This window comes from Rhopalosiphum padi, chromosome 3 (genome assembly GCF_020882245.1).
Source record: "Rhopalosiphum padi isolate XX-2018 chromosome 3, ASM2088224v1, whole genome shotgun sequence".
In the NCBI taxonomy this organism is placed as follows: domain Eukaryota; kingdom Metazoa; phylum Arthropoda; class Insecta; order Hemiptera; family Aphididae; genus Rhopalosiphum; species Rhopalosiphum padi.
The window spans coordinates 52038296-52051313 of NC_083599.1; the positions used below are offsets into that span (position 1 = coordinate 52038296).

Genomic DNA, 13018 nt, shown 5'->3' on the forward strand with positions numbered 1-13018 from the left:
TCACGGAAAAACAATAATAATAATAATTTATTATTATTATTCCGTGAAAGGTGGATCTATAAATCCACAACGTCTGAGTTTCTTTGTCGTCGTAGACAATAATAAATAATAATAATAATAATATCCGTGTTCCCTATAACAATATTATTATTATTATTATTATATTCAATACGCAGATGGTAGATAACATTACATCGGTAACACGTCGGTGAATAATAATATTGTATAATATTTTAATGTATTCAACACAACAATACACGACACAGTTGTGAACGAAGCCGTAAGTGCGGTTATCTTATATCTACGCGTGTAGATAACCGCGGTTGGTACTCGGTAGTGAGAGAAGAAAAAAAAAACCAAAACACGACGGCCGGGTCGACAAATACAATTGTGTTTCTGTTTTTTCAATCGGTACTACTACAGACACTACAGTACTACTACATCTTCTTTTATTATTATTATTATTATTATTATTTGGAAGGTATTGTCCTCGGACCTAGACTGAGATTTTATTTTTACTAGCGGTGACATTCGTCAACGAGCGACTGAGGAACTACTAGGAGGAGTACGATTCAATCGCCGCCGAAACCCCGACCGCGAATAGTCGACCCGTTCGCCCGTCGACTGGCAATCGCTAGGTACATGGAGATATTAGTTTGGTCTGACTCGACGTCTGTTACCCAAGTCTCTTTTGTGCGTGTTTCACGTACGCCATCGCCAACGCTGCGCCATCACAGATCGGGCACCTAACAGTCAGTACGCATCGCCGTTTAATCTTCGTCGCGTGAGTATCGTCACCATCTGGTGGTGACCACAGTAGCAGGTTTAACGATATGTCCTTTTTGGCTTGTATAATGTTCTTTTCAAATTGGCATAGTATATCAGACAATATACTGTAGGTGTGATTCTCGATCAGTCTTGGGTCTGAGACGTTAAATCTAATTGGGCAAACCAAATAAGATTTGTTTAATGGTTTACTAAAACAATTGGACCAATTGTGATTAGGGTATTGTTAGCTAGTAAAACTATTGATTCATTAAGTGTCTATGCGCTCTTCATAAGAGTATTTGAAGTGATGGTCTATTTAGAAAACAATTTTTGTTTCACAACATCTTGCGCATTATTGTTTCATACCTACCTACTTATTATTTTATTCATTCATGTATTTTCAACAGCCTTGAGCTTAAGATAATTGTTTTTAACATAAATTATTAAATGGTTATTTTGTCAAATATTCTTGCCTTAAAAGTTAGGCCAACAAGTTTTTAATAAATATTTTGAATTAATTTTTTTTTCCATGTATAGGTATGCTCTAAGAACCAGTAATAATAATAATACTTACATATATACATAGTTAAAAAAAATTATCATTGTAAAATTTACAACAATTATTTTCCAATGATATTTTAATAAATAAATGTAAATCATAAATAAAAAGAAACAGGCATCCTAATTTATTTGGTCATTAAAATTCCCTAACATGGCATTGTTGAGTATAGAAATTTGTGTATCCTTGTAATATTTTCATATTAAAATACGATTTCAACAATTATTTCATAGCATATAAGGTTAATAGTCTAGTATAATTAATACTAATTATAGTAATTAATGATAATTGGAATAATATGAACATTATAAATATATAATAAATGTTTATAATATAATTATATTGTAGAACCATTATTATACATATGATATCAGTATGATACACAATACATTAATTATAGTTTATCATTATTCCTGACCTAAACATTATTAGAATCGAATACTTAAATAAATCTTCATATTCATATTCCTATATATATATATATACAAATTTATATTGGTCAATTATTTTAATATTTCTGTTTTATTGCCATTGGTTTCAAAATGCATAATACTAAGTAATTTTGTATCATATTCATTGTTAATAATCTTATAAAAAATCAGAATACACATTCTAATTCATGATTGTTTTGTTTATAATAACAGTTAGATCAACGTCCATAGCTTGTTACAATGTCCAAAATACATAACTTAATCTGTTACAAGAAAAATAATACACAAAAATCGGTACAGTATTCATTGAAATATTTTTACTCTATACTAATATGTTAATATATTACCAATTCTATATTAATTATTAAAAATAATTCTATATTATTCTATATTAATAATTTGTGAATATTTGTCTTAAAACTTTGTCATGTTTCATTTATATTTACTAAAGATGTCTGGTGCTGAAGAAACATTTGTTGGTTCTATTGATGAAGGCACTAGCAGTACGCGTTTTTTGGTACGTATTAAATAATATTTATAATAATAATACAATTAATATTCTTAGTTAATATTTCTTCGAGATTTATGAATTAATATTTTTACTCTTAGATTCAATATTCATTAAAACAATACTTAAAACTAAATAGCTTTCAAATTGTACACTACTGCTATAGGTTTATATACTGAAAAAAATGAACTTGCGTCTTACATTTAAAATTAAATATTTTATAGGTTTTTTCATCTAAAACTCACCTGCCAGTAGCCAGTCATCAAATAAGTACAAATAACATAAGCTTAAATGAAGGATGGGTAGAACAAGATCCAGAGGATATACTGATTAAAGTCAAAGAAACTGTAGCTGTAACATGTGAAAAACTCAAAATGATGAACATATCACCTTCAGCTATTGCTGCGATAGGCGTGACAAATCAACGAGAAACTACTTTAATGTGGGACAAATATACAGGGAAACCATTATACAATGCTATAAGTAAGTACATTTTCATACTTTTAAGTAAACTTTATTAGTTATAAGTAGTGTTTAGATGTTTTATGAGTTGCATATTGTTCTTCTCTGGTATATGCTTTTGGTCTATAGCAGACTAAGCTAGTATTTCCAAGCCTTACAATGGCGAGTTTAAAAATCAAAAATTTTAAATGCATTTTTTGTCAATTTTAGAAAAAAAAATTTTAACTGATTTTCATTCACATAGTATGCATATTTAATATTTAAAAAAAAAACTATTTTCTGCTAACTTATTATCCATTATATGTTACATATTGCCAATATTATTTTTACATTTGTTTTTGTGCATATTTAACATTATTAGTGCATATTTTATAATGGTTGTTTAGTAAATATTAACATACATATTTTTCTATATTTAATTTGTATAACTTTTGAACCCTAATTATTAAACATTTTAATTTTAAGTTAGAAATGTATAAATTTTAAATAACTACAATTTTATAGTATGGATGGATATGAGGACACAACCAATAGTTGATAGATTCATGAACAAAAGAATTCCTAACTGCCATACATCGGATGAAAAAAAAAGGTGAGTTAGTATTTAAATAGAACAGCATACAATGTACTATTATAAATAAATAGTTTTCTAAAATTTTTAGGATAATCGTTATTTTAAAACTCCTGTCTTGATTTAATATTTTTTTATTTACCCAACATTTCTAAACCCTATTCCATTAAAATTAGTATCAACATAATTTTGTTTGATAAACTTAACACTGTTCTCTTGAAATTTTAATCTTACAGTATTTTACTATTCATCTCTTTTACTTTTCATTTTAAGATAAGTACTATCAGATATCAACATAATAAAAGTATATGTATTGTAATATAATTTGATCAAAGTTCTATTATCATGTGCTAATACTAATATTTGTTTATGTTTTTTGTAAATTACCTGATAGACATTTACAGTTCAAATGCGGTTTGACGATGAATCCATACTTTAGTGTATTCAAATTAGTATGGTTAATAGAAAATGTACCTGAAGTTTCAAAAGCTATTAAAGAAGAAAGGTGCATGTTTGGTACAATGGATTCATGGCTTATTTGGGTAATAATTAATAACCTAAATGTACTGTTAGTATAAGATTTAAAAAATGTAATCTAATACATTGTTACTGTAATAAAATTTGTGTTTATGCACTAAAAATGCAATTTAGTTTGGCTTTAGCCAATAAGGTATATTTAATAAAAACAATTATAAAAATATACTTCACCTTCGAGGATCGACTTCCATAGACAATTATACAGATAAAACTTATCAACAATTTGTTCACTACAACCTCGATTAATTTTCATGAGCGTAGCCCTAAAAATAAATTCTAACATGACCAACTTTGAAATTGTCCGCGATCGACCGTTTAGCCGCCCCTGATTTACCTATACAAATATGATGTTGATTTCAAATCAATAAAATAAAAATTACAGTAATGTTTTTTATTAATGTATTATTATTATATATTATTTTTTTTTTTTTAAATAATAGTAAAATGCAGTAAAAAAATATGTATAAATAATAATTTGTTAGATTAGTTTTAAATTTAATCACATTGATTTTACTAAATTGGCAGTTTTTATTTTTTGGAAATAGTAGGTAATTTTTCTTTCAAGTTATAAAATAGTGTAATATTTTATAAAATGTAAAAAATTGTAAAATGTTGAAATATTCCTAAAAGAATTTGTAATTTTAATCACATTTACATGAAACTTGTTTTATGCTTAATAATTATCATATAGTACAATCGTCCAGTAAAAATATGCAAGTTCATACAAATCCAATCTCAAATAATGAATTATACCTCTTGTTTGTGTTATTTGCCACTATAAAAGCACAGGAATAAACTTTTGAGCAATGGTGTAGTAAAAAGAACTTGTTAAATTATTATTGACAATTATTGATTATTAGATATTAATATATTATACTAAGTACCAAATAATTCAAAATTAAACCAAATAAATATATAACTCGTAAACTTGGTTTGTCACTCAATAGTCCACATATTTCTTTTCCTAATAAAACTGAATTCCCTAGCATCATTTTGTATAATCATATCTAATAATAATCTAGGACGTCTAGTGATCTGTTTTGATTAACTGTATTTTAAAAATTCTCAGTTATCATAATTAAATTTAGTTTGTATCTAATTGCTTATACGTAGATATTAGCACAATCATGTATATAATTTAAAATATAATTTATTTATTTATTGGGTCCTTTTCCATACAATACTTGTAAGCACGGTAGATTATTATTATTATTTAAATCTACCGTGCTTGTAAGTAATATATAACATAATATCATGTAATATTATCATTCATTATAATTTGAGACAAAAAATGCATATAAATAAAATAATAATTATATTTTTATTCAACTATAACTGTAAATTTGGTTTCACTCAAGAATTGTGTTGTAAGAAAGCTTAATCTCAAAAGACAACTTAATTTCTCCATAAACAAAGTCAATAGACCAGTAGTATACTTCTTATTATATATAATTAGTTATATCTGAACTTAAAAAATTGTTAATACCAAAAATCTTTCAATTGATAAAAGTTCATCATATTAAAACTTTACCTAACTAAAAAAAATCTAATTTTAAGTGTACAAATAATAAAAAAAAAACATGTTTTAATTTATTCTATTGTTATGAATAAAATTTAAAAAGAAATATAACAACATTCAAGTAAAATCTATTAATATGTCTCTTCCTTAGATTTAATTCATTATTTAATATATTAAATACAATCTTCGAAAAAAAATAACTTGTGCTAACTATTGCTTTCTTTGAGGTCACCTATAACTATCAAGTGATATTTACTTTCTGTTTGTAGAATTTTACAGGCGGTGTAAATGGTGGAGTTCATATAACTGATGTTACTAATGCTTCTCGGACCATGCTGATGAATATTCACTCATTACGATGGGATAAGGCTTTAATTGAGTATGCATATTTTATAAAGATTAAGTTTTGATGGATTGTAATACTATTTTAATTGTATGTACATTAAATTACATACAACTAATGTTTATAACAATATATAAATTATTTTATTTTGAAAATTTGATTATTAAGAAACTAGTATTTATTTATTTTTATTTCAAATTAATTTTTTTTTTTTAATTATTTTATAAGTATAATTTTGATATCCTAAAACTGCTTAAAATAAAATAATTTAGTAATGAAATTGTTAAACTTCAAATATCTAAAAATGTTAAGTAGATTATTTTTTCCTTCTTTATAATTACTATTAGTTAGATTAATCAATTAATTAATCAATTAAAAATAAATACAAAGGTATTATAATATTTTTATCATGAATAATTTAATGTTAATGAGCATTTTTACTGTAATATATTTTAATTTTATTTCAGTTTTTTTGAAATACCCAAAGGACTGATATTTCCAGAAATACGAAGCTGTTCTGAAGTGTTTGGTCATATGACTGATGGACCACTTATAGAAACACCAATATCTGGGGTAATAAATTAATTACTTGTAATTTTAAAACTCATTCTACACACTACATGCATTCTCAATTTTTTTTTTATTATTATTATTTAATATATTATTATAGTGCATTGGTGATCAGCAAGCTGCACTTATGGGTCAGATGTGTTTTTTGGCAGGCCAAGCCAAGTGTACATTCAGAACTGGATGTTTTTTATTGTATAACACTGGTCGTAAAGTAAGCATGATTTGTTTTATTTTTTTAAGTTCAAAATTAAAAAGCTTAACATGATAAAAACCCCTAATATTAAGAGATCAGTCCTGCTTAACTTACTTTAAAAGTAATTATTAGTAATTATTGAAAGTGATGATAAATGCTACATAAATATTTTGAGCTGTTCAATAAATATAATAATTGCTGACTAGACTCAATTTCCATTTTACAGTGCAAAACTGCACAAAAGCATAATTATAGTAAGACTAATTTATTGTTCATTATCTTAGAATTTAAAAAAAAAATTATAATTATTTTCATTTATTTAGCCGGTGATTTCTACTCACGGTCTTTTAACTACCGTGGCTTACAAAATGGGGAAACACACTGATCCCATTTATGCTCTGGAAGGATCTGTGGCTGTGGCTGGTTCCGCTACTAAGTGGTTGAAAGATAATCTATGTATCGTGGATAGTTACAAGAGTATGGAGGTAATGGCTGATAGTGTGGAAGACACAAATGGCATACATTTTGTTCCCGCTTTTTCTGGACTTTATGCGCCATACTGGAAAAGTGACGCACGTGGGTTAGTAGTATGATATCAGTAAATACTCTAATTTATTTTTTGTGTAACAATTTGTAATCACTGTCAAATACATGCCCATTTTATTTTATTTAATTTACATATTGATTTTTTCTGCATAAAGAGCAATAAATATATTTAAAACAAAAAAATATTTAACTATTCATATTATTTTGTAAGCATTTAGAAGTAATTTTACTTTTTCATGAATTCAACAAAATTTTAATACTATTAAACTCAATTAATTTATTGTCATCTTCTTTATTAAACAGTACAATCACAGGGTTGACTATGGAAACAACAGATGCACATTTAATGCGAGCAACTCTTGAAGGAATCTGTTTCCAGACAAAAGATGTTATGCAATCTATGCAAGCAGACACTGGCCACCCCATTACAGCATTGAATGTAGATGGTGGTATGTCTACTAGCGATACATTTTTGAAGATTCTCACAAATGTTTGTTGTCTTCCAGTTGGTAAGTTAATCAAATCACAAGCACTAGATCAAATGAAAGCTAAAATTTTCTCAAGCCCCGTAAACAATAAAAGTTTAATGACTGTCATATTTTAAAGGTTGATTAATAGTTAACCAAAATTAAAATCAATTCTATACATACATAATTGGCAATAATAAACTCAAACTCAAAAATCAAAATTTTATAATTTAATTATTTTAGTAAAAAAAAATTAAATGTTTATTTTATGATGGATCTTAATTTATAACTTCAATAATATTAAAAATATATTATTAATGCGTTCTACTGAGAATATTTTTATTCTTAAATAATTATAACCATCAAATACTACCTATGCTATGGATTCCTACACATCAAACCTTTCTTTTTTACTTTATTTTATTATACAATTTTTAATTTAATAATATATTATACTAATAATACAAATATACTTATTAAAATGAATACCTTTTTTTTTTAATTTAAAAGAAACTTGTCACATTTAACATTTTTATTTGGATATTTTAAATTATTTTAACTTTTTAGCTGCTATAGAATTCAACTAATATTTATTTTTGTCTATTAAATAGTGCGTCCTAAAATGGTGGAAACTACAGCTTTAGGCGCTGCTTTGGTAGCTGGTTTTGCTGTTGGCATATGGAGTATGCACAGTGTTAAATCAAACTGTGACACTTTTATTCAGACTTTATCAGATGAAGGCAAGTATAGTATCCACTATGCAATTGTTATAAAATTTTTGCAAATTTTTAAATATACACAAATTAAATAATAATTTCTTCCATTTTAGAACAAAAATCAGAGTATGTTTTGTGGAAAAAAGCAATAGATCGCAGCATAGGTTGGAATAAAGATGATGAAGAAAGTGAATTTGATGATTTTGCTGGTTTTTAGCCATTTTTAATAATCAAAAGTTGAGTTATAAAATTTGTATGTGAATTTTTATTACTATTGTGTTCAAATTTAAAGTTTATTGTGTAGTGCTAAAGCACATAGTTAAAAATAATATTTTATGTAATGTTTTATAATAAAATGTTTAAAAACTTACAAGTATAAGTATAAAAATAAAGTTATTTTATTTAGAAAAAGAACATTTTTTTTTGAAATTTTCTTAAAATTGATTAGATATATCAGTTTAACATACTATCTATGTCATTTAAAATTGTGTAAACAGTTTAAAAAAAATGTATGTACCATTAATGTGTTCATATTTATATTTAAAATATATTTAACTTTATTTTGCAAAAAGGGAGTTTTATTTTAAAAAAAATATTCAAACCATTAAGTAGGTATTTAAAAACATTTTAATAATATTTCCCTTTTAATTGGGACTTAACTTCTACGCCTATACTAATACATTACCTAAATTTTAATGAATTTTATTTATTCCAGCTTATAAGTAAATTTCTTTTTACATTAAGTGAGTATTTTGTTAGTTATTATGAAATACAAGCAACACTAACAAACCTTCAACGTATTTCTCTATTTTGATTTGATCAAATCGATTGTAGAAAATAAAGTTTCTCAACTGCGTGACACGCACATAAAATTGAAAATATAGAATAAGCTGTTTTTTCAAAGTACAAAATATCATTTATTCATTTTATGATGCCATAGTGAAAATGTTTGGCTATTAATTTTTTATACAATACAAACATAACTATTTGGTCTACCTAATAATATCTTATTGCAATATATCAAACAATTATATTATGATTGAATGTGAAGTAAAAAAAAAAAATACTTATACTACTTTTTAAACATAATTAATATAATACCCTTATAGAAATAAATAAATTAACATAAACCTACTAGAAACTTGTGACATTTTTGTACAAATTATGTTCTTATTATTTTAGTAACTTGGAACTTGAGTATAGATACAATTTAACTCTTTTAGTCGCTATCTGAACAATCATTTGAATGTGATGTCTTCATTTTCTTATGTATATGTTTTACACTCGAATAACTGTCTGGCGTACTCAAACCACTGTCTCCCTTTTCATTAGATGGCTCATCGTCATCATCAGAAATTTGACTCTCATTTATCACTTGCTGTATAAAACATAAAAATAATAGTTATAATTAATAAGATTAAATATAGGTTTTATAGATTTAATAAAACCAAATTAATTAATAAATATTTAGTAGCTGAAAACTAAGAAGATAAATTCAATTAGTGCCAGGGAGTTTGAGTAAAATGTATGCGCATTTAGGAAAATTATATTTTTAACGTATGTACTTGTATGAATTACATAAAAACAATTAGGAAATGTTAGGAAAAGAATATTTTCATGGATTAGAATTATACACATTGTAATTTATTATGATAGCTAACATCTAACAAACATAAATATTAAGCTAATATAGATACGAATAGAGATTTAAAAAATATTTCTTTAAAATTTACTATTATTCACATGACATTACAATATTGATAAATGAATCTAAGATATTTTATCTTCATCAAGAAGATGAATTCACAAACATTTTGTTATTTGTAAATACAGTGGATTCCGCTTAATGTGGGCACCGGTTAATATGGGCATCCGCTTAATATGGTCAAAATGGTTTGGTCCCAATATAAATGTATATTAACAAGGTTAAAAAAAGCCGCGTAATATGGGCACTCGATTTGGTTTATGTGGGCAATTTTTATTTTATCATAGTGTTAAAATATACACATATGTATTTAAAAACGACTAATTTAATCGGGTTTAGTCATATCTATGAGATTGTGTTTATTGAAAGTAATAAAAAGCACTAAGTACAATTTAAATTTTAAAACCCTTTTCTGCATATTGTACCAAAAATGGTACAAATTAGTTTTTTGTAGTTTCTATTGTTGAAAATAAAGTTACAACATTACTGTATATACGACCAGTTACATCTACCTAGCAGTAAAATTGTGAACTTCAGATGAAAAATAAATTACTGAAAATATAATTGCAGTGCAAAGTGAAAAACTACCCACTTTATGGTTCAACAATAACAATTTCATACTAATGATACTACCAATCTTTGGTAAAAAAAAATCTATCTTGTAGTACTTTTTGTCCAGAATATTTTAAAAATAAGTATAGATTTTTAAGTATAATACTTATTGAAATATTCAAATATATATCATAACCTAATTGTGTGCCAAAAATTAATCCTTAATCAACTTTTAAGGGTAGTTTCACTTGAATATTTTTTAAATATTTTTCCCATCCTCCTGGTGTTTTTTACAATAAGTACATTTTTATCGGGAAAAATAAAAATTCATGCAGAAAGAGATTTTGTTGACTTTTTTGATATTATAACTTTTTTTTTTTTAATCAATTTCGGTTTTTATGGGCAACCGCTTAATGTGGGCAAACAGAGTTGGTCCCAACGTGCCCACATTAAGCGGAATCCACTGTATTAAGAGGACGCAACACCCGTAAGTATTGTCCCCGTCTTACAAGTACGTAACATATCAAATTTATGCTCAGCAAATCACGTTTAGCTCCATTAGTTTAAAAATTAGAGTGAACTGACCTATTACAAAACTTGATGGAAAGCACATAATTAGTATTTGTATGAAGGTTTTTTACGATTATTCAGTTTTTAAATGAGTTATGAGCATTTTAAATTTATGCAATAATATTGCAATAATATAATATACATATAAATATTTTTATTTTTTTTTTATCGATTATTTTAAAAATTACAATAATTCCAGTCTTCGAGTAGGTAGAATAGGTAGATGAAACAAAAATGTAAGGGGCTAAACATTCTATAGATAATAATTTCCAAGGACTAAATATTACAAAATGTTCTAAAGTTATATTTAATATTTATGAAATTACAGTACATTTAATTTTTTGACAAAGATGGACCATCTATTTAATTTAATAATAAAAAGCTAAAAATACCAGGAAATATTCTTTACCTTAAGTGTGTTGACGAGGTCAGTAGTGTTTTCAATCAATTGCTTGCAAGTCTTGTTTTCTTCTTCTAAAGCATTAACCATTGCTTGTAATTTTTCATTTGCTTCCAATACTTCCTCTAAAGCTTTTCTACGGCGTTCAGCGATCACTTCCCAGTATTTTTCACTTGGGCCAGCTATGACAAACACAGGTAATCAAAAACATAAAATTTATTTGACTCCACGGGATGGCAGGAATGTTTATAAATACTTACCTTTAGAAGTGAGATCTTCAGTTAGCAATTGTTTGTATAATGACTCATTCATTTCAGCAACAGTAGATGTTTCTGTAACACATACTTCCGTTTCGTCAAAATTTGGTTCAGGTTTTGTGGTTTTTCCTTCGATCCTATTCACAAAAATGTATGAGAATATTTTAAAAACAAATATAAGCAACGCCATTGTTAGCAAAACACTTACGCCATGTCCTGTAATGTCCTGCCAGCACCCACCAAGTTTTCTTTGCCTTCACTTGAAGGCTGTAGGTTGCGCAAAAACTTCCTCATTCCTTTCTTGGACACCTGAAAAAATATAAATAACAAAAGGTTACAATAATATCATTTTTTTAGGGAGTGTAACTATTTCAACTACAGCCAAACCTCACTTTATTATTTTCGGTTTCCTCGTTGGCAACAGTTTTCAATGTTTTCATTATTAACAATTTTGAATTAGCGGACTGGTTTATACTAAAATTCGATGAACAGACGAGTAAGCGAATAATAATTAATACACTAACACATTACAGTTTCCACTACGCCTTCATACTAATACTAATCGTTTATCACCATTGTTATTTAATATATTTGACAATACATTTTTATAACCGTCGGCCGGTCATGTACGTGATACGTGCAGTAGTGGTACACTCGTTCCAACATACACTTGGTCCTCTGACCCAGACGACCTACGTCATTCGTACCCGCTGATAATACAGAATGGAAAGGCCATTTACACACATTACATTTTTCATTATAATATATTAACAGTCGTAGTTTTTTTTTAAATAATTTTTGTTATACTAAATAATATGCATACTGCATAGCTGGATTTTTTTCATAAAACTAAAAATATTTTAATATTTAAATAATATGAAATTGTAATTTATTTATTCGTGGAAGGCGCAATTATTTATTTTTATTTTTATGGATGCTTGAACCAAAAAAGTTTGGAAACCGCTGCATTATACCATTGATTATAAATACTACATATCAGTGGCGAAGCTTAAGTTTTTAGTTGGGGAGACATTGAATAAAATGACACTAATACGCTTGGATTCCTCCCTTTTTATTTTACCTATTTGATAATACTTTTTTTTCGTATGAGTAATTAATAATTCCATCGTTCAAAATGACATAAATTAAATCATCAGCCATAAGGACAAACTACAATATAAAAATAACAATATTAAGAAACACGTAAGTACCTATCGGCTATCAGTAATAGCGATTTACGGGGGACGATGGCGATGTCGATAATTGAAGAAATCCGAATAGCGAGACGTGTCTCATAGCGAAAATAGTAAGCCCTGCTTACATTAAAATCCCCCCTTTACCCGC

The 13018-nt window shown here is 26.5% G+C and overlaps 2 protein-coding genes across 5 annotated transcripts; one reads left to right on the forward strand and one right to left on the reverse strand.

The window, feature by feature from the left end:
• The first annotated feature begins 256 nt into the window (after positions 1-256).
• On the forward strand, positions 257-8604 carry LOC132924132 (glycerol kinase). 3 transcript variants are annotated; one of them, XM_060988245.1, is made up of 14 exons: positions 257-411; positions 523-784; positions 1972-2052; positions 2210-2275; positions 2491-2749; positions 3233-3320; positions 3694-3841; positions 5625-5734; positions 6166-6271; positions 6369-6479; positions 6785-7041; positions 7311-7516; positions 8086-8214; positions 8304-8604. In XM_060988245.1, exons 3-14 carry the CDS (start codon positions 1999-2001, stop codon positions 8405-8407), a joined length of 1638 nt encoding a protein of 545 aa, XP_060844228.1. In that variant the 5' UTR covers positions 257-411; positions 523-784; positions 1972-1998; the 3' UTR covers positions 8408-8604. The 3 variants fall into 3 exon arrangements, with proteins under 3 accessions (XP_060844228.1, XP_060844227.1, XP_060844226.1); XM_060988244.1 differs by having other exon boundaries at positions 268-411; positions 482-784; XM_060988243.1 differs by having other exon boundaries at positions 270-431.
• A 479-nt stretch (positions 8605-9083) lies between these two features.
• Positions 9084-12271, reverse strand: LOC132924134 (geminin-like). Of its 2 annotated transcripts, none has more exons than XM_060988248.1 (5): positions 12067-12271; positions 11883-11983; positions 11678-11811; positions 11427-11599; positions 9084-9568 (listed from the first exon to the last, which is right to left on the reverse strand). In XM_060988248.1, the coding sequence occupies exons 1-5, from the start codon at positions 12112-12114 to the stop codon at positions 9410-9412; spliced, it is 615 nt and encodes a 204-aa protein (XP_060844231.1). In that variant the 5' UTR covers positions 12115-12271; the 3' UTR covers positions 9084-9409. The 2 variants fall into 2 exon arrangements, with proteins under 2 accessions (XP_060844231.1, XP_060844232.1); XM_060988249.1 differs by having other exon boundaries at positions 12062-12271.
• Positions 12272-13018: the final 747 nt, after the last annotated feature.

Excerpts from the sequence above, each read along its gene's own strand:
- LOC132924132 (XM_060988245.1), top strand. The coding sequence starts at position 1,999 with ATGTCCAAAATACATAACTTAATCTGTTACAAGAAAAATAATACACAA. Across the intron at positions 2,750-3,232 it reads ACCATTATACAATGCTATAA|TATGGATGGATATGAGGACA; the intron begins GTAAGTACATTT and ends ACAATTTTATAG. Across the intron at positions 7,042-7,310 it reads TGGAAAAGTGACGCACGTGG|TACAATCACAGGGTTGACTA; the intron begins GTTAGTAGTATG and ends TTTATTAAACAG.
- LOC132924134 (XM_060988248.1), bottom strand. The coding sequence starts at position 12,114 with ATGAAAACATTGAAAACTGTTGCCAACGAGGAAACCGAAAATAATAAA. Across the intron at positions 11,600-11,677 it reads TGAAGATCTCACTTCTAAAG|CTGGCCCAAGTGAAAAATAC; the intron begins GTAAGTATTTAT and ends TGTTTGTCATAG. Across the intron at positions 9,569-11,426 it reads ACCTCGTCAACACACTTAAG|CAAGTGATAAATGAGAGTCA; the intron begins GTAAAGAATATT and ends TGTTTTATACAG.